Raw genomic sequence first — 20349 nt, 5'->3', positions numbered from 1 at the left:
TGTGAGACTGTACTGAATTCAAGGCGTACAGTAATAACCCTATAACCGTTACTGAGCTGAAAACAGCCATTCGGGAGGTCGTTGAGAGCCTCGATATTCCGACACGTCAGCGAGTCATGCAGAATTTCGCTATTCATTTGCACCTTACATCGTGGCAATGATGGCAGACGTATGGAACATATCATAACCTAAATCCGAATATCTGTAGCTACGTTTACATACTTAATAAAGTGTGTGCCGTAGTTTGTAACTAATTTACATTTTCTCTCATATAGTTCAATACTTGTCGCCCTAACTTCTAATACTTTGTTGAATCATTTTAATCATGGTATTAACTTTTTGTTCTTTTTCATCTGCAGTTTTTCTCCATCTGATTTTAATCCCCTTATGTTTTAACTGTGATTTAAGTTCTTCCGTTTTACCATTTTGTATTTTTCATGTTCCTCCATGTATTATTTCTAGTCATTTTGACTGATGTACTGTAATCCCTACTTTTGCTTGAATCTGCATCTGTGTTATTTTGTCCATACTTCACTTAGAATATGTTTTACATGTTTGTATAACTATCAGCATCCAAAATACGTACGTCTTCCTCCGAAAAATAAATTTGACTACATTGCACAGATAATATAAACTTCGTTTGTTTTGTAACAGTTAAGGATTTTGAAACGTTGAAATACCATAATTAAAATAGCGTGTACAAAGATTTCAAATGTAAAGAGAATAATAATAAAAATAACAAATAAACTGTAATTAAAATAACCACAAAAGATTAGCGATAAAAAGTAATACTTACCCCAATTAATTGAATAATTATCTAAGTTATTCCAATAAAAGCTTGAAAATACAAATTGTAAAAGCTCACAACAGAATTCTAACCCAAAACCTTCAACATGTCATGTATGTCTTAATCACTACACTACGCTGCCACGTCAGAAAATAGTATTTTACGCAAAATAGTGCACGCATTTGTATCGAACTATTCTTTCGCATTGCAGTTGCTCACCTTTGGGAAAACAGTGATAAATGTTGCCGTTTTTCAAGTAGTATTAATGCATTGTGCCACGCAGCTACTGCTGACACTTGCTCATATTGACACGAAAAGAGTTATTTCCGTTTGATGCACACCACAACGTGCGTGTTCCGATGAATGCACAGAAACTACTGTTACAGTACCTGTGTGACGCCAGTGTTCGCATTGGCGTCTGGGAATTTTTTCTCGCCAGGGGTTAGAATGGCATTTCTCCTTTTTATATATACCTCGAATGTAGCCACACATTGTTCTTTCCGTAGGTGTCGGACACGGTGGTGGAACCGTACAACGCTACATTATCAGTCAATAGGCTGGTGGAGATTACAGACCAGACTTATTGCATAGACAATGAGGCACTGTACAACATATGCTTCCAGACGCTGAAGGTGCCTAATCCCAGCTATAGCGACCTCAACCACCTCGTCTCACTCACAATGTCAGGAGTCACAACGTGTCTCAGGTACGACTATTAATAAACAGGAAGAACTGTTGATGGCTGCGATGTCCCACTTTTCTCGTCACGGTTGAAGGTGTGTTCAGCCGAATTTGTATTTCCCTTTTCGCACAGCATAACTCGCAGCACCTGGATAAGAATACTGATTAGATTGTCGAAACAGTACGAAAATGGATACAAACTCGGCTGAAAATAAAATAAAGCATTGGCGGTTAATTGTTTCTCTCTCTCTCTCTCTCTCTCTCTCTCTCTCACCCAAAGGTATTTTCCAACCAATGCCGATGTTAATCCATCGTCCTAATTTTATGTCGGTCTCTTCTGATGATAAATCGACGCACTGTTGCTGCTAATGCATCCTTAATTACGTATCCATCTTCGTAGACTTCTCAAATTTTTCTTGGTTTCTTAGGAAATTTGTATTAGACGTTTCCCACTCACCCTTCTCGATGCATGTATGGCGTGCTATCTAGGACAAAATAGTGTGGTAGGGTGTTCATACATCTCTTGACCCTGGTGTGAAGTGCGAAAATGTAAAATTAATCGAACATGACATAGGTTAGCGTCGAATACATAGTATCAAGTTTATCCAGCATAAGTGTTATAATGGATTGATAAAGTACTTTATATTTCCTATACTGTATTTATACTTCCAAAATTTGTAAATAGTTTTCACAATGATTGAATTTATTTTCCTGTCCAATAAGGTATGTAGGTAACCAAGCATTACCAGTTAATCATTTCGCAATCAAAAATTTGAGATAGTCTTATCACCCGGTTCTTCATCAACTTGGGTTTCATAGTACAAAAATGGACTATTCCATCAAAATAAACTGTGTCTTAGCACAATCCTCTATATCATCGAAGCACTAGTTTTGAACCTGCAACATTTTTAGGGATGCTTCAGCTGGAAATTGCAGAAACATTGACGAATTAGCAATTCTTAAGTGCAAACAAGAGCGTCCTCGACTGAAGTGTTGGCACTGCTACCCACATAGTGACTATTTTTTAAAGAATAAATACATAGTTTACCATATGTAGCACGATATCGATCACAACGATACGTAAGATGTCAGATTTTTCGGTGTACTGAAGTTTTGCTATAACGAAAACAATGATTCTCATTTTAAATACTTCGAAACAGGAAACAGTTTTAAAGCTATTTCATGACAGTTGTTACTTATTTACAAAAGTTCTGTCAAGGAATCTAATTATGAGAAACCATACCTCTACAGCTTTTAAGTAAAATAACATTTATAGAATTGGTCAACTAAACAATCTACATTAACGCTGATTTTTAGAGAGAATATTTCACATTACTTGACTAGTATGGATATGTTGATAGGACACATTTAGGACACATTAGAGGCATCAAGTAACAGTAAACTTCGAAATAGAGGAATGTGTGTGGTGGTAAAAATTGTAAAGCTGAGCAAGGCTTGAGTACTGTGAGCAGGTTACAGTGAATATACGTTGATGAAATTAGAGACGGTTTCCTCAAAAGACAACTAACGGGTTACAGAGCTGCCTCTTAAGATTCTCATAGTGATACCATTTCACAGAACGTATGACAAATAGGTATCACATATAACATTGGTCTAGTAAAAGTATATAAACAGTAGAATGATGGTATGCCAACAAATAGGAAAAATGTATCAAGATTATCGCTATTGATGTTTTTCCTTTGGCATATTGATACATCGTTGTCACTTGTACAGGTTCCCTGGGCAGCTGAATGCGGACCTGCGTAAGCTTGCTGTGAACATGGTTCCTTTCCCGCGTCTGCAATTCTTCATGCCGGGCTTCGCTCCGCTTACATCACGCGGTTCACAGCAATACCGCGCGCTCACCGTGGCGGAGCTCACACAGCAAATGTTTGACGCCAAGAACATGATGGCCGCCTGTGATCCAAAGCACGGGCGATACCTCACCGTTGCCGCGATCTTCCGCGGCCGCATGTCCGTGAAGGAGGTAAGTTACGGGCTCTTCTAAGTGTATGTAAACCTAAAAAGTTGAGACAAATAACATAAATTTAAACCGACATGTTGATAACAGAAAAGATATTTCAGCCTTTGATTGTTTTGAGAAAGAGGTGAAACACGCTGCTGCTGCTGCTGTTGTTTTCGTCGACCATCTCGTCACGTTTTGCGTTGGTACTTATCTGTTAAGGCATGTGTACGCGAGTGCTTATGTTTGCAGGCATTTTTACGTATACCTCTGTCGGATTCCCTTGGCGCAATTACTAGCTTCCTACGATAGAAGTCAATCGTATATTCCCTCGACTGGTCAATTTTCCATGGGTGGCGTTCATTCACAAACTTAAAAAGATGTCACTGTCAGCATTAACTTTCTAAATCACTTACAAAATTGGCAGTTCCGGTTTCTGGAACATAGCTCAACAGAACATGTCAACTAACATTTATGCTCTTATTCATAAAATGGTCTGTACTGGTGTAAAATTCAGAGCTGAGCAGATCGTGGCAAATTGATTATACTTCTGCCTTCAAAAATGTGTAGTACGATCTGGCTCTAAGTAATACAATTGACAATGATCGTTAACTGTTGAATGGAGCAAACTAACAATACGCTTAAATCAGACAGCGACTGCAGCTGCTGTGAACGTGTAATGTAGTGAGGGAAATTCACTCTGAAGATTCCTTGTGCTGGTGCTCTGAAATGCTCATCAAGCACATGGAGAAATTTCGAATTCAGTGGCCAGCGTGGCTCTGCATCGTGTTCAACGATTGACGTCCATATCCTCGTTCGGATCAACTTCGCGCCCAGACTCATTGGTCAAAGCTCAGACACTTACCTCCAACATGACACAAGATTAGACTTCTCTGCTCCACGGCACCCGAAGGAATTCTGCTAATCTCGTCCACGACAGAAGACTGAGCCCCCACTTTCTCAAACGTTATGAAAGTCCACGAACACGACGTGTGAATTATGTGCCAAAACGTTAAGAACCAGCAATCGAAAATGGTAGTGCTCTCTTGCACCAACTGCACATCACCCCTTGTACTGTACAGCCTTCTTCCACAAGCTGGGGAAAAACTATATCCCCATGCTAGCACATCTCGAGGCATCGAACAGGAGTTCACTGTCAAGTTTCCTGACGTCACGATCGGTGTCCGTCGACACCTATTTTGCGTGCACGGGAAACAGTGGCACCGGAAAAACGCAACAGCCCTCCGAGAGACACAGCGTCAGGCGTACAGCAGAGCCGCCCCATTTCGGATATTTCGGCGACCTGTTTTCACAGGTCCAGCTGATAACGGTCTTGCAGGGACGTTCTGTGGAAACATGAGGACCCCTGCAGAAACGATGGAATGAACATATCCTTGGCCAAGAGAAATTGTCAGTGCCTCGGCTTTTTGCAGCTCGGCGAAAGCAGTCGTCAAGAGTTCTGCCTCTGGCCTATGGAACAATACGCTGTGGCGCGCTCTGGGCTCACCGCTTGCCGTAGGCAGTGGACCTCCCAAACCCCATCACCTCTCCAGTGCCTTAAGCCATGTCCGCTGCCTCTGCTTCCGCTGTGCTGACCAGTCGCCCTTCACTCTGTCTATACCTATTTTTAAGACCCATAGTGTTCTCCGAAGTGGAATCAGTAAACCTCATCTGCCACAGCCATGGCTTCCGACAAAGCAAGCGCTCAGTTCCATCAGCTCTAATAACTTCACGCATCTAGCTAACAATTAATTCAGTGTTACAATCACAGACAACTCTCTTTAGTAGCCTCATTGACCATAGAGCCTTCCTAACCTAATGAAAGTACCTTAAATGTATGTGTCTGCTTGAATGAACAATTAAAGCGGAAGAAAGGCAGGACCGAAAGACTTGCCGTCTTTAAATTTTTCTGTATGTTGAGTAGTTTTTGCAGTGTCGTCTTCTGAAACAGAGGTACTTACGAACAACACTATCATTTTCATCGTCATATTACAAGCTACCAAGATTACATTCGATATAGTCATCAAGGTAATTACTTAACGCAAGATGCCAAATTATCAGTGCAGTGTTCTAAATCTTAATGAGATTTAAGGGAAGGAAGTGGTAATTTGAAGTGGTATGACGTAGCAAAACTGAGGATGCCAGTAATAACGTGTCAGATTAGTTCATGTATTCACAACTGCCAACAAACCTGCCAGTAATTGACCTAGTCTCGTTTTCGCTTAATGTGGGCACACTTTCACACCTGTGAAAACCAACAATGAAGATGGGCCATAGAACATGTGTACATATGATGCTCTTAAAAATGTGACACATGCGGAGGCATGAAGTGTCAGTAATGTGTCGTTTCATATTGTAGCTGCCATTTGCGTGAGGCCATGTGAATTAATTGATGAAATTCTATTTGTATAATGTCGTTGCGTTTCTGTATTCCACTGCAAATGACGAAAGGCTGAAATAGCTTCCGGACATTCTATAAACATAATCTGAAGTCAACATTCTCAACAACCATCGTTCCAGTCTAAACTGAAATGAACAAAAATGCTGTATCGTCATAATCGTAAACAGCATTTAGATAGGTCGGCGCACTATTGCGCAATAAACTTCGTCTGCTCCTATTTGCAGCTTCATTGTACAGCAACTGCTAAGTCATGGAAGCTGTAGAGACCAAACGACAAGCTTTGCACGAAGCGTTCCTAATGTGATTTTCCACAATGATATGTTAGATTCTGCAGAGTTTTCGTGATATCGATAGTAAATCGAAAAAATTGTCTATTGTCGAGTTAATGGATTTCTCTAAACCTTCCCCCCCACCCCTACCCCCCAAACTCGGCTAATGTGAAAACTAATCTCCCAGATCTCCCAGGATGGTGAGAGAAACGTCGTTCCCCTATCATCTACTTCTCTTAACGTGATGCTGCTACTTAGAATAGCATTTCAGCACTCTTGGCAGACAACAGCTACTGGCTCATTAAAACTGTTTTGGCCTCTAGGAACGGATTGGCACAGGGTGATACGGATTCCACTGAACATAAAACTGCGTTACTCATACACAGATTAAACAAGTGTGGCAGGGGCCTTCGTAGTCCAGTGAAAAATTACCAATGAGTGTTGCACGATGCGCAAATATTTCATTTTTGCTGTGTTTCTGTTGATAATGATTTGCTTACGTAACTGGTGACTCGGGTGAATGCGGAACCAAAAGGCTAAAACTAACACCTAAAAATAGTGTTTCTACGCTTATATCAAAGTTCTATCCTCGTTAATAAGTAGCAAAGGCAGATCTACCAATCCATCTCTAACGTCTAGCTGTCCCAGAAGCATGTGTGTATCCCAAACGCGATTGCGAAGTGCATTTCATTAATTGTAAAATATTCAAAGAACAGCAATCCGGTCATACGGCGAATGTCCCAGTATGTGGTCTGATTGAGACAAGTATATTATTGTTTAAATCATCGCTCGTATTGTCAGTCTGTCTTACCTCTACCTTTATCAGCTGTTACTTACTAACGATAATTGTGATTAGATCTGAATCACGTTTATTCCTATCACATCGCTAATTTACTGGATGGCCAACAAAACTTACCTCCCACTCCTGGCGAACCACTGTCTAACGTCCCCCGCTGTATGAGGATGGATTCATCGGAGCCAGGGGTCTGTCTGGTATGAACTCTTGCAATACTAGCAAAGAAGACAGCAGACCACCAGCCAAGTACGATCAGCGAACTTCTACTGTCTTTACCTGGAGTACTGAAAATCGGCTTCCCCTTAGTGTCATTCAAATATCAAATTTTTAAAGTGCATGGGACACCTGTACCCTTAATATTATGCATGTATATAGCTACCACAAAATGTCTTTCATATGAGCCGACAACCAAACAAATGTATATGGTCGTATTTTTATGCAAAAATAGGCGCGATAACTATCTCAAGTACTATAGGCAAAGACAGTGTGAATGACGTGGTGAGTGAATCTTAGAAGAATCTGTAAAGTGCTAAATCGAAAATATTTTGTAGAAACAGCACATACGGGTATGATGCAGCTCTTTTTGCTAGACTAACCCCTGCAAGTATATCTTATCTGCATAATTACTGCAACCCACATCAGTGTGAATCTGCAGTTTTATTTATTCCGTGGTCTTCCACTACAGCTTCTACACTCCTTTTTTTCCCCCTCCTGTATAAAACTAAAAATTTGTTGCATTACTATTTGTCCCATCAACCGACTCTTTTAGTCAAGTAAGATATTTCGTTTCCCCCGATTTGATTAATGTACATTATTGGTTACTTGATCTACCCATATAATCTTCAGCAATCTTCTGTAGCACCACATAAACACGCTGACTGCCACAAGGCCACATTTGGCGTGCCAGGGCCGCTGACAGCGCGCCCACCAATGGCCTCTTGGCAGTCAATGTACTGAATGTGGCGCTACAGAAGAATGCTGAAGATTATATGGGTAGATCGAGTAACTAATAATGCAATTAATCAAATTGGGGGAAACGAAATTTAAGAGTTAACTTGCCTAAAAGAAACGTTGATGAGAGACATGCTGAGGCATGCCCGCTGCCGGCGGCAGTCAACATGTTAACGTGCTATGTTCTTTACACGTCACTTCCTTTACAGGTTGAACTCACGTCAAATATCTTCTGGAAATGGAAATAATTTCTAATTTTCAAATTTGTTTTAGGTGTAGACTAATTTCGTTCTGAAATGCTTTCCTTGCTACAGCCATTTCGTATTTTATATGATCTATAATTCAACCATCATCAGTTTCTTAGCTGCCAAAATAGCAAACCCCATTTTTTTTAATCCTATTCCCTCAGCGTCACTTCATTAAATGAGGTTATACCATTTCCTTTGTTTCACTTTTATTGATGATCATATTATAATTACCCTTTCTAGGCACTATGCATTCTGTTCAAACTGCCGTTCAGTCGCTAGCCTTAATTGACAAAATTACAGGCTCATCAGAAAATCTGTTTTCATTTCTTCTACTTCAACTTTAATTGCCTCTCCAAAATTCTCCTTGGTTTCCTCTACTTGCTCAATGTGCGCATTAAATATTGTGAATAGACTACCTTCTTCTTCTCTCTCTCTCTCTCTCTCTCTCTCTCTGCAACTGTAGTCTGATTTCTGTGCAAGTTATTAATAACATTTCGCTTCCTATCTTTCAACTGAGCTGCCTTCATAATTTAAAAAAGTTTATTCCAGTCAACATTGTAAATCAACAAATGCTATAAACGTAGATTCTCCATTCTTCAACCTATCGTTCAAGAAAGTCGGCAAGTATAGCGCTACGAACTTCCTAATTTCTCTCGATAGCCTAAATTCTCAGGATACCTTCAACCACTGTTTCTATTCAGCTTTAAATAATTGCCTTTGCAGCTATGGCTTGCTGTACTGGTTGTACCTTCGTCAACGTAATATCATCGATGCATTTTCTTAGTACATAAGCTGTTCAAAGCCTATTGTCTTCCATTTTCACTAGGTATTAAGGCATATACTGAATGCTGATACAGCATGGACGAATTACATCAAGGTGAACTGTTAAGAGGCATTTACCGTATACAGATAACCACAGCACGAGTGACAGTAATTTGTACTTGCGACATACAACCCGACACAGGATGCGCACACGTAAATGCTCAGATATCTCCTACATATATTCTAGTGCACATCAAACAACTGACGTATGAAACAAAATTAGATACATATTTGCGAAATGTCTTGGAGTTCGATCAAGTCTCTACAGCAGTTACTTCCCAGTCTAGAAATATTTTTTCTATTTGCTATTTCGCATTTTTTGCGCAAAATTTTAATTTATTCTGACAGCATTTTCAGGCGATTTTTAAAAAATTTATTCGAAAATTATAATTCGATATTTATTAACGAACATCTCCATTTAATAATTCAGAATTTTATTGAGAGTACGTAAAATTTTCTGATAGCCAGATCATAAACAAGGTCTTAAAAATAACGAGACTGGTAAGCTATCGGCAGCTATATTAATTAGCCTGAAATATTTTGATCTTAATGACACTCTGAAGTCTTGTGGTCTTCAAAGGCGATTTGCTTGGAGTTCTCGTGCGAATTACGTCGTACTGCTGTAGCAAACTGGTGCCTGGTCACTGATCTCAAAATTTTATACTTAAGAAGGAAATCGAAGAAGACTATCTTCTAAGGTGGTCTTGTCGGTATTATAATGGACTTGTTATTCTGCCAAATTGGCACTATTAACACAAGTTTATGTAGAACATATGCTGTTGTCCCAGTGAAAGCACCCGAAATTGTTTACAGGTGGACGAGCAGATGCTGAGCATGCAGAACAAGAACAGCAACTACTTCGCTGAGTGGATCCCTAACAACGTGAAGACGGCCGTGTGCGACATTCCGCCCAAGGGCCTCAGCATGTCCTCTACGTTCATCGGCAATACAACGGCCATACAGGTAAAAAAATAAAGAACTAAAACGGTGTGTCCAAAGCACGCTGAAAACTAATAATCACAGTGTGGTCCAGATTAAATAAAAAGAGTGCATATATTGTTAACGAAGTGCGAAATCCATTCGCTTATAGCGCACTGCAACGTGGCGGACGGCAGCTTCATTTAAGTCATATAACCGCCCCACCACTTTACTCACTTACTTAACACTGGAATACCTCTGACAGTAAAGTCTCATAGGCTCGATGCATACGAACGAGTCAGCAATGTGCTCGCAACGTCAGATATTGTTTCGGTACATACAGGGCCTCATAATACCGGTAATCCCGCAGTAATAGTAGTTCGTATGGCAACGGGTATGGACGTAGGCAGAAGAAAGCAGATAGATAATGCTCTCCCCCGGGATAAAGTCATTTGCTGGTTATAGCAATTTCACGTTTCTAACACGCATATAGACATAAAAACTGACGGCCGGTCGGCCGGCCGTCACATCGACTAAGTCCGAGTCGTTCACTGCAGGTGGCCAATAAAACCGACCGCCTCTGACAAAGCTAAGTCCGGCCATATGCACACTATGGCAACGCTTTAAGATGCGGAAGTTTCAGGAGAAAGTGTTGTGTACTTACGAGATACACTGCGGTTGCGTTAGCCCGTGGGCTAGTGGTAATCGTCGTGCATTCTAAACTTAGTCGTGTAAAGTTATGAACATCGAAGATAATTCGCATCACATTCTGCCCACTTGTAATAAAAATACCTTCAGAAACAATTCCGCAGGACAGCTCGTGGTTGCGTCGCTATCAATGCCGCTTATGCTCGAGCGTTTCCTCGCGATGCATCAGCAACCCGCCACCGGTCAGACGCCACCCGCCGCCTGAAATCGGTCGCCGCCCAGTTGAACGCGGCGCCACGCTGTCGGAGTATGTATCAACCGTCATTTTCGAATTTGGAGTTCTAGTTCTCATCTTGCAGTTAAGCATTGGATTTTGCACACTTCAAAATAATGAACTACCGTTAAGCATTGTAAAATTAGGTCGCAAGTCGAAAGAGGTGTAACATCTGCAAACCAATACTTACTTTTGGTATAACAGGGGGTGAATGCAGAAGAGGCAGCTCGAAAGATTTGAACTGTATGTGGAGCGAGTGCTTTTGGGAAATATGCGCCAGAAAAAAAATTCTTGTTTCAACAAAGATCTTTCTAGCAGGATTGATTTTCCACATTAAGAAAGTCTCGACTACTGATAAAGTGATGGATTGCCATATAACCACCATACGACATTTGCATTCAACAGGCAATCTTCAGAAGTTTGGTGTAGGAACCCTGCATGCTCCGATTCGAAACAACTGAAATCAACGAAGTAACTATTACTGCAGTTTTGCTTGATCATTATCAGGTCGCTCATTGAGCATTCCTGTGCAATACTGTTACTGGTGACGAGTTATGAAGTTCTTATCGTTAACTTCCTAACCAGAAATGAAAGTCTGAGCCCCCAAAAGACGTAAACTCGAGAAAAGAGTAGTGTGAACATAATACTTTCCATCTGGTAGCTCCAAAAGTGCAGTTTGCTCTACGAATTCTTCCCCAAGGGTGTGTCCATCACAGCTGGAATTTGTTGCCAGCAATTGACACCTTTCAGCGGCAGTGTAAGAAAATCGACTGACAAAACATAACTACATGTGCTAATGCATGATAACGCACTCTGTTAATTTGAGACACACAACTATCCAGGAGATTAATAGGGAAGTCATTTCTCAGGAACTTGTATCGATGGGGAAGTCATCTCTCAGGCACTTGTCCCTCTCATCGTATACTCGTAAAATTTTACCTTTCCCGCTCTTCATCGATCAACCGTCAAGGCAATTCATTTCGAGATGAAAATGCTCTTTAAATTACACTGGTTTAATAACTTTCTTAGAACCAGTAGGTTTCTACAGACGAAGCATTTGGAAACTACTTCAGCGTTGTCATACTGTGAAAGGATATACTGTTGCTGATATAACTGGGTTTTCCATTACTTTATTGAACACAACTGTATTCACTTTACTAATACAAATTAAATTCAACTTACTACGGAAACATCACGACGGTAGTCTACCTTAATAAAGCATTACATGCCTGTAAGAAGACTGTGCCCATTTTAACACAAATTAGTAGGATATTACCGACTTTTGACTTCGAAAAGGTCTCTATTTACTTCGTCTTGTATCATACTCAAATATTATGAAAATGTGGCGGATCATAGGTAGAATTATGTTTTCACAGCAACAAAAAATATGTCGGCAGAAAATAAGAGTGGCATTACGAATTTTTCAGTACCATAAGGTTTTCGCTGTGACACTAAGGGGCACTGAAAGTAGCAAGACAAATTTTCTCGAGCGTTGTCATACGATTTCCATAATGAGTTTCTATCTGCCTGCCTGTAGCTCTGCCACAAAAGAATTAAAAGTACGGCTTTCAGTGAGACTCGAAAGGCGAACGAAAACAGCTTGTAATCGGCAGGCAAGCACGTTACCTCGGAGCTAGCGAAATGGTGCGCCGTGTGAGAGTTTTTATCGGCACAGTAGCTGCTATGACAGATAAGTCGCAACATTTGAGACGAGAGTAGTTGTACTTCCCGTTTCCAACGACTTTCGTGGACTCAAAAGCATTAACTGATATCCTTATATCACTTCGCAAGAGAAAATCACATGATTCAATTGAAACGACAGCATAATATCAAGTGAATTTAGCGGGATAGTTCTGTGCCATCACGGAAGTAACTCGTCTGTCACAGAGTTGCCAAACATATTCTGCGTTGTTGCCAAGTTTCAGTTATACTCTCAGGAAGGATACCAGCTGATGCGTTCTGTGAGTGACACCGGAAGTGGCTATAGCTTCATCTCAAAGTTGTGGCTCGCAAGGGCCGGAATATACTCATAATATTTCAATGAGTCTTATTCGCGTTTCTGTAGCTAGGTTTAGGGGCTGGAGTGGAATTACCTGAAACACATCGAAGCACTGAATGCAAAGGAAACGTCATAAATAAATAACTGCGACGATTATTTGTTTTACTGTCTTAATCGGACCGAAACCTTGAAAGCGTAATCACCAGATGCGACTCACAATTTTGGAACTTCTCCAGTGTTTGAGTTGACAACGTATCTTTCCTATACAATATTGTTATTGAGATCACTGTCAGTGGCACATCTGCCAGAAGACAGGCATGACCTGGCTTCTTCTTGTCAGCTTTTCTGGCGTATATTCTCCCGTTGCTCGAAACGTGAAGACTTAAGGTGAATTCGAATATTCCATATGGCGAAAATCTGATGTTTCTTTTCTTCCAGCTCTAACATTAAAAAAAAAGTTACAATAAGCAGCAGGAAAGCGCCTGTGAACCAACAATTAATAATGCAGTCATAATCAGTGGAATCTGACAAACTCCATCTGTCATCTGATAATTGTGAAAAACTACTTTTTCATCTGCACAGCACCACAATATGAACTCAAGGGTTTCGTACGATTCCTATACTTAATTTCGTTGTGATCGTTTTCAATGACATGAGAGGAGAAGCAAAACCATCTGACTTGAAACATACTTTTCCAGCGGGATTGGAATGTTTGGCTACAGTTCCAATAACACTTCCAGTGTGGTATCAAGAATGTGACCAATCACTCACTGCTATAGTATAGGCTAGGACAGAAAGGAGCAGGTTTCCCACAAAGTAAACGAAGAGAGACCCTGTCGCTGTCACTTATTAAACATGAATGGTTCAGAAAATTTCAAATATATCTAGTGAAATGAGTAGGTTAATGCAGCTCCAGTCTGTCATTATCAGTGAGTCGCCAAACATTTTCCGAATAGCACTGAAGATAGAAGTGTGTGTGTGTGTGTGTGTGTGTGTGTGTGTGTGTGTACATTTGCAGGGTTTTTCAGGAGGAATAGTAGATATTTTAGCAGGTGGTGGTATAGATGAATTGCATAAAAGAATTCCATACAAATGTGTCCACTTTTATTGAGTACAGAGATACAGCTGTTAGTACGTAACCCTAAAAAACTCAAAGCAAAGGCAATTGAGGACGTTCAAAGTTCATTTTCAAAAAATTCTCCCCCGACTTCAATCCAATTTTGACTTCTCTTGATAGCACCAAGTGTAGCTCTTCCGAGGTCGTCTTTGCGTTCTTTTATGAGGGCTGCACTATTCTTAATCCGAACGGTCAAATCGGCTCTTGAGTTAACTTTTACTTTGTAGATTTCACCTTTTAACCATCCCCACAGGCAAAAATCAAAAGAAATAAGGTCTGGGGACCTCAGTAGCCAAGGAAAGTGGCCATATCTACTGATCCATCTTCCGGGAAATGTTAGGTTTGGATTGTCTCCTGATGACTAGAATGTGCAGGAGCCCCGTTATGCTGGAGGAACATAAGCATTCTTGGAGCAAAAGGAACCTCTTCCAATAATGCTGGAATCTCATTTTCAAGGAATTGTAGACAACGGGGTCTTGTAAGGACCAACAAATGAAGCGAAAATGCATTGACCCCAGCTGTATGTACTCAATAAATATTGGACACATGTTGTATGGCATTTTTCTGCGATTTATCTGTACTACCACATCCTACAATATTTACTATTCTCCTGAAACATACTGTATAATTATTCAGGTCTCGACGGGACATCGAAAGTTTTCAGTGCTAGATGCACGTCATCATCCGAAACCTCGCCAGAATACAGAGTAGATGCGGGCGAATGGCATAATTGATGGATTGGGGGAAGGGGGGAGGGAGAGGGAGGGTACCGCGTATGTGGTATGCGGCAAAGATGAGAATTTTCGTCAGACGAGGCGCGTGTATAGATAGGTGCTGCAGGCATCTTGGACGTTGTGTCCCGATAGTGCATCGGTCAGCGCTTCTGCCTAGTCAGCAGGAGATCCCATTTCGAACCCCTTGCGGTCACGCGTTTTCATCTGCCGCCGCTGCTGTATTTCAACGCCCTGTGTAGTGTGGAGGTCTGTCCTTCGATATTTAAGATGAAATTGTTTTTTGGGGCAATACTGTGATTTGTGAACATTTGTCTTGCCATCAATGTAATGGGACTTCAACGGCATCCATTATTGTAGCGCATATTTAGTCAAGTAATGAATGATAAGAATACAAGCATTTACGAACAGTCGAAGCAGGAAGCAGCTGATCACTTATCCAAGTGCAACATAGTAATTTCAGTTGCATAGCTGATGGTAATATTTGTCACACAATTCACTGTAGAATTAATGTAGTACCTGCACGATTATCTCTGTAGACTTACTGTATCATTAGCAGCCTGTGAATGGAGTACTATGTTCGTTAAATCAGATTACTCGAGCTGATGCCCAATAAAGAGAAGCGACGACGCCACCATACTATCTTTATTTACGTAGGTAGTCAGCGCTAGATTATGTGCGATACCATTAACGTTACTGTAAGCAGTAACACCATACATCCACTGCAACCCAGACCATTATCATGCAGTTGTTACTCGCAGTGATGTTCGTCGCTGATGTTCGTCAAGAATAGCGTAAAGCAACTCTTGAATGTGAAGTTCCATTTGTATTCCGCGTAGGACAGAGAGAATCCTAAATAACAGTAAGAGATCACCCAGAGAAGTAAGAGTCCACGTATTGTCTCAAGTTGTTGCAGTTTGATATTAATGTAGTTCCCGATGGTTTCACACTAACGGTATCTTTTGGCTATCGGAGTACTCATATGCGAATTATCAAAGTGTGATTCCTAGAACGCTCAACTACCCTAATAACACCTCATTTTGGAGTGAATATAGCTAGGAAAGCAACGTTAGTTTGTTTCCGTCCGTCTCCTGACGACTTAAGAATGAAGTCTGAAGTGCACTCACAGTTGTCTGCCGCATGAATTCTGTAAAGTATTTCTGAATACAGACATGTGCAAATATCTTCATGGCTCTAGGGAAACTCATCTTCGTTGCATTTTTTTTCCATATCGTAATTAGCACAGTAACATAAGGCTCATTCTGTTGAACTTGATGCCCACAAATCCATATATAAGAATCTGCGAGCGGTAATAATGTATGAAACAGACTGTTGGACAAAAAATAGAGCTCCCTGCTTTTTGAGTTTCCGATAGGGTCTGCGATAAGACTGCGGTGCCATATTATGCTTCAGAACACTTCATACTACAACAAAAGCTATTGTATGAGAAGAGGAAATGACATATGCTTCTCAGAAACTTGTTTTTTATTTTCTCACTTCATACTAAAACAAGGGCATTGATATGAGAGGAGGAAATTAAATACACTCTTCTAAGACATAATTTTTCCTAGTGTGTTACTACTGCGTGCATGAAAGCTCTGCAGTAAATTTTTGTGTATTGGATAATTTTGATATCACCTTACATTACTTTGGGAGATGGTTCCTATTTTCTTTGGATCCAAATAGTGGAGATTTCCTCACTGGTTAATATTCTGATGACTAATGACATGATACCCATTCCAATTGCTCCATGGCACCTGTTAGTAGATTGTCACGCTGGTTACTATAAGAACATGCAGGCAGTGATGTCCGCTCACTGCAGCCAGAGCAAGGTGATTTCTTTATGTTTACGGCGAAGCGTCTGCTGCAGTATCCACGCTCAGCCAACATAAACAAATCGCGGTGGCACTGGGTGAGATTTTCTATTTACTTTGCATTGTAAGAATTGAGGAGGAGACTTACAGTAAATGGACTTGTACGCTAAAGAGCTGCGACAAAGCAAAGCTTGCCCGATTATCAATCAATTGTCCACATGGGTTTTGTGGACGAATATACTTTCAGTAACCAACCCAACCACAATTATTACGTAAGATTTCTCGAAGGCGTCAGGGCATTGATTCCATTAAGGTCCTCGATAGTGTAGCGTGATGGTTTATTTCCCACCATACGTTTTCTATATTCGACCAAAGGTCGCGTACATTTGTAGGTTCACATAGCAATGACTTCGTTACCTCTGTCCACATATTCTCTATCGGGTTGACCGTGGGACGAACGGCAAAAGCTTTTTCCGCTCTTGGCCCTGAAATCAATCTTGCACTGCTCTGCTCTGATGAATGGGGCTCTGCTCCTGTAAATAAACTTATCTCGTTACTTCATATATTTAAATAAGGTATTTGTAATAAGCACATTGTATTAGTATTTTCCATAGTGTTTAAGAATGCATGCCCTGTCATAATTAAGAAATCTAGATTCAATAGTCCGATTAGGAATGTGGTTTATCGAATCAATCATGTGATGAGAGTCGTAGTCGGAAATCCACATTAAGACTGACTGGCTGAATCCGATTAGAACGATCTGGCATCGAACTGAAACTACAGAAATGGGATAATTTGAACGTCTGTATTGCAATAAAGCAGCGCTCACAAATTCCTTTGGTGGAGTAACAGGTAGCAACTGTCTAAGAAAGTGAGGAATATGTCTACTAGCAGCAACGTAACGTAATTATAACCTATATTTATGTGATGCAAATCCTGAATCGAACAATATACATCTATTTCAGTGGTAGGAAGACACACCATATTGAATTTGCTGATGACAATAATAATAAAAACACGACTATGGAAGAGTTAAAACTACTGGTGTATATAGGAGCACTCACTACACTAAATATACACACTAAGCAGAGATCAGAACCAACCAACACACAGAAGAAACCCACAAAACCAGCATGGCAACACAGGCTACAGATCAGAATATAAAAACTGAGAAAAGACATCGGACAGCTAGCACAATTTATAAGAAATGAAATGTCAGAAAAAAACGAAAAAGGTTAGGTAAAATCTCACAAGAGGCGATGGAGCAATTAGATGAAAAGAAGCAGAAATTAAAAGCATTGGCCAAACGACTTAGAAGATACAAAAAAAGTGAAAATAGAAGGAAACAAAACCAAACATTCAACACAAACCAAAAGAAATTTTACCAGACAATAGATAACACACACACTAAAATAGACAATCCACCAAGCATAACAGACATGGAACACTTCTGGAGCAACATATGGTCAAACCCGGTACAACATAACAGGCATGCACAGTGGATACAAGCAGAGACAGACACATAAAAGATGATACCGCGGATGCCTGAAGTGATAATTTTGCAACATGAAATCACCCAAGCAATTAATTCCACTCTCAATTGGAAAGCCCCTGGAAAAAATAAAATAGCAAATTTCCGGCTAAAGAAGTTCACCCAAACACATTCACACCTAACTAAATTATTCAACAGTTACATTGCAGACCCATACACATTCCCTGATACTTACACATGGAATAACTTATCTGAAACCTAAAGATCAAGCAGACACAGCAAACCCAGCTAAATATCGCCCCATAACATGCCTACCAACAATATACAAAATATTAACTTCAGTCATTACACAGAAATTAATGACACATACAACACAGAACAAAATTATAAATGAAGAACAAAAAGGCTGTTGCAAAGGAGCACGAGGATGTAAAGAGCAACTGATAATAGATGCAGAGGTGACATATCAAGCTAAAACTAAATAAAGGTCGCTACACTATGCATACATTGATTACCAAAAAGTTTTTGATAGTGTACCCCACTCATGGTTACTACAAATATTGGAAATACACAATGTAGATCCTAAATCGATACAGTTCTCAAACATAGTAATGAAAAATTGGAAAACCACACTTAATATCCAAACAAATTCAAATAATATCACATCACAGCCAATACAGATTAAGCGTGGAATATACCAAGGAGACTCATTAAGTCCTTTCTGGTTCTGTCTTGCTCTGAACCCACTATCCAACATGCTAAAAAATACAAATTACGGATATAATATTACTGGAACATAACCACACAAAATCACACATTTGCTATACATGGATGATCTAAGACTACCGACAGCAACAAATCAACAACTCAACCAATTACTAAAGATAACAGAAGTATTCAGCAATGATATAAATATGGCTTTTGGAACAGACCAATGTAAGAAAAATAGCATAGTCAAGGGAAAACACACTAAACAAGATTACATATTGAATAACCACAGTGACTCCATAGAAGCGATGGAAAAAACAGATGCCTATAAATATCTAGGATACAGACAAAAAATAGGAATAGATAATACAAATATTAAAGAACTAAAAGAAATATATAGACAAAGACTAACAAAAATACTGAAAACAGAACTGACAGCAAGAAACAAGACAAAACCTATAAATACCTATGCTATACCAATATTGACCTACTCATTTGGAGTAGCGAAATGGAGTAACACAGACCTAGAAGCACTCAATACACTTACACGATCACAATGCCACAAATATAGAATACATCACAGACATTCAGCAACAGAAAGATTCACATTAAGCAGAAAGGAAGGAGGAAGGGGATTTATCGACATAAAAAACCTACATTATGGACAGGTAGAAAATTTAAGAAAATTCTTTCTAGAACGAGCAGAAACTAGCAAAATACACAAAGCAATCACTCATATAAATACATCGGCTACACCACTGCAATTTCGTAACCACTTCTACAACCCTTTAGGTCACACAACATAAACAGATACGAAGAAAGTAAATTGGAAAAAGAAAACACTACATGGCGAGCACCTGTATCATCTAACACAGCCACACATCGACCAAGATGCATCCCACACATGGCTAAGAAAAGGCAATATATACAGTGAGACAGAAGGATTCATGATTGCAATACAGGATCAAACAATAAACACCAGATATTAAGGCAAGCATATTATTAAAGACCCCAATACCACAACAGATAAATGCAGACTTTGCAAACAACAAATAGAAACAGTAGATCACATCACAAGCGGGTGTACAATACTAGCAAATACAGAATACCCCAGAAGACATGACAATGTAGCAAAAATAATAAATCAACAGTTTGCCTTACAACATAAACTTATAAAACAACACGTTCCCACATACAAGTATGCACCCCAAAATGTACTGGAGAATGATGAATACAAATTATACTGGAACAGAACGACTATAACAGATAAAACACCACATAACAAACCTGACATCATACTCACCAATAAAAAGACGAAATTAACACAACTAATCGAAATATCCATACCCAATACAACAAATATACAAAAGAAAACAGGAGAAAAAATTTAAAAATACATCCAACTGGCTGAGTAAGTCAAGGACATGTGGCATCAGGATCAAGTTGATATTATAGCAATTATACTATCAACTACAGGAGTCACACCACACACTATCCACCAGTACAGCAACGCAATACAGCTACATCCAAACTTGTATATACAACTACAGAAATCTGTAATTATTGATACATGTTCAATTACCCGAAAGTTCCTAAATGCAATGTAACATATACCGTACAGTTAAAAGGAGGCCACGCTTGATCAAGGTCCACGTCACTTTCCATTTTTAACCAGACATAACGTCTGAGAAAAGAAGGAATATTAATAATAAAGGCGCCTCCCCAGGTGG

At 39.8% G+C, this 20349-nt stretch overlaps 1 protein-coding gene across 1 annotated transcript in view; it reads left to right on the top strand.

Annotated features, from left to right (window-relative positions):
- LOC126184079 (tubulin beta-3 chain-like) overlaps nt 1-20349 on the top strand; it is a 111928-nt gene that overhangs the window by 83887 nt on the left and 7692 nt on the right. Inside the window, exons 5-7 of the mRNA XM_049926439.1 lie at nt 1294-1493; nt 3203-3455; nt 9732-9881. Of these exons, the coding sequence (XP_049782396.1) occupies nt 1294-1493; nt 3203-3455; nt 9732-9881 (603 nt within the window). The remainder of the gene's footprint in view (nt 1-1293; nt 1494-3202; nt 3456-9731; nt 9882-20349) is intronic.

The sequence above is a fragment of the Schistocerca cancellata genome, chromosome 4, assembly GCF_023864275.1.
Source record: "Schistocerca cancellata isolate TAMUIC-IGC-003103 chromosome 4, iqSchCanc2.1, whole genome shotgun sequence".
NCBI classification, from domain to species: domain Eukaryota; kingdom Metazoa; phylum Arthropoda; class Insecta; order Orthoptera; family Acrididae; genus Schistocerca; species Schistocerca cancellata.
This window is presented reverse-complemented; position numbering and strand designations above follow the sequence as displayed.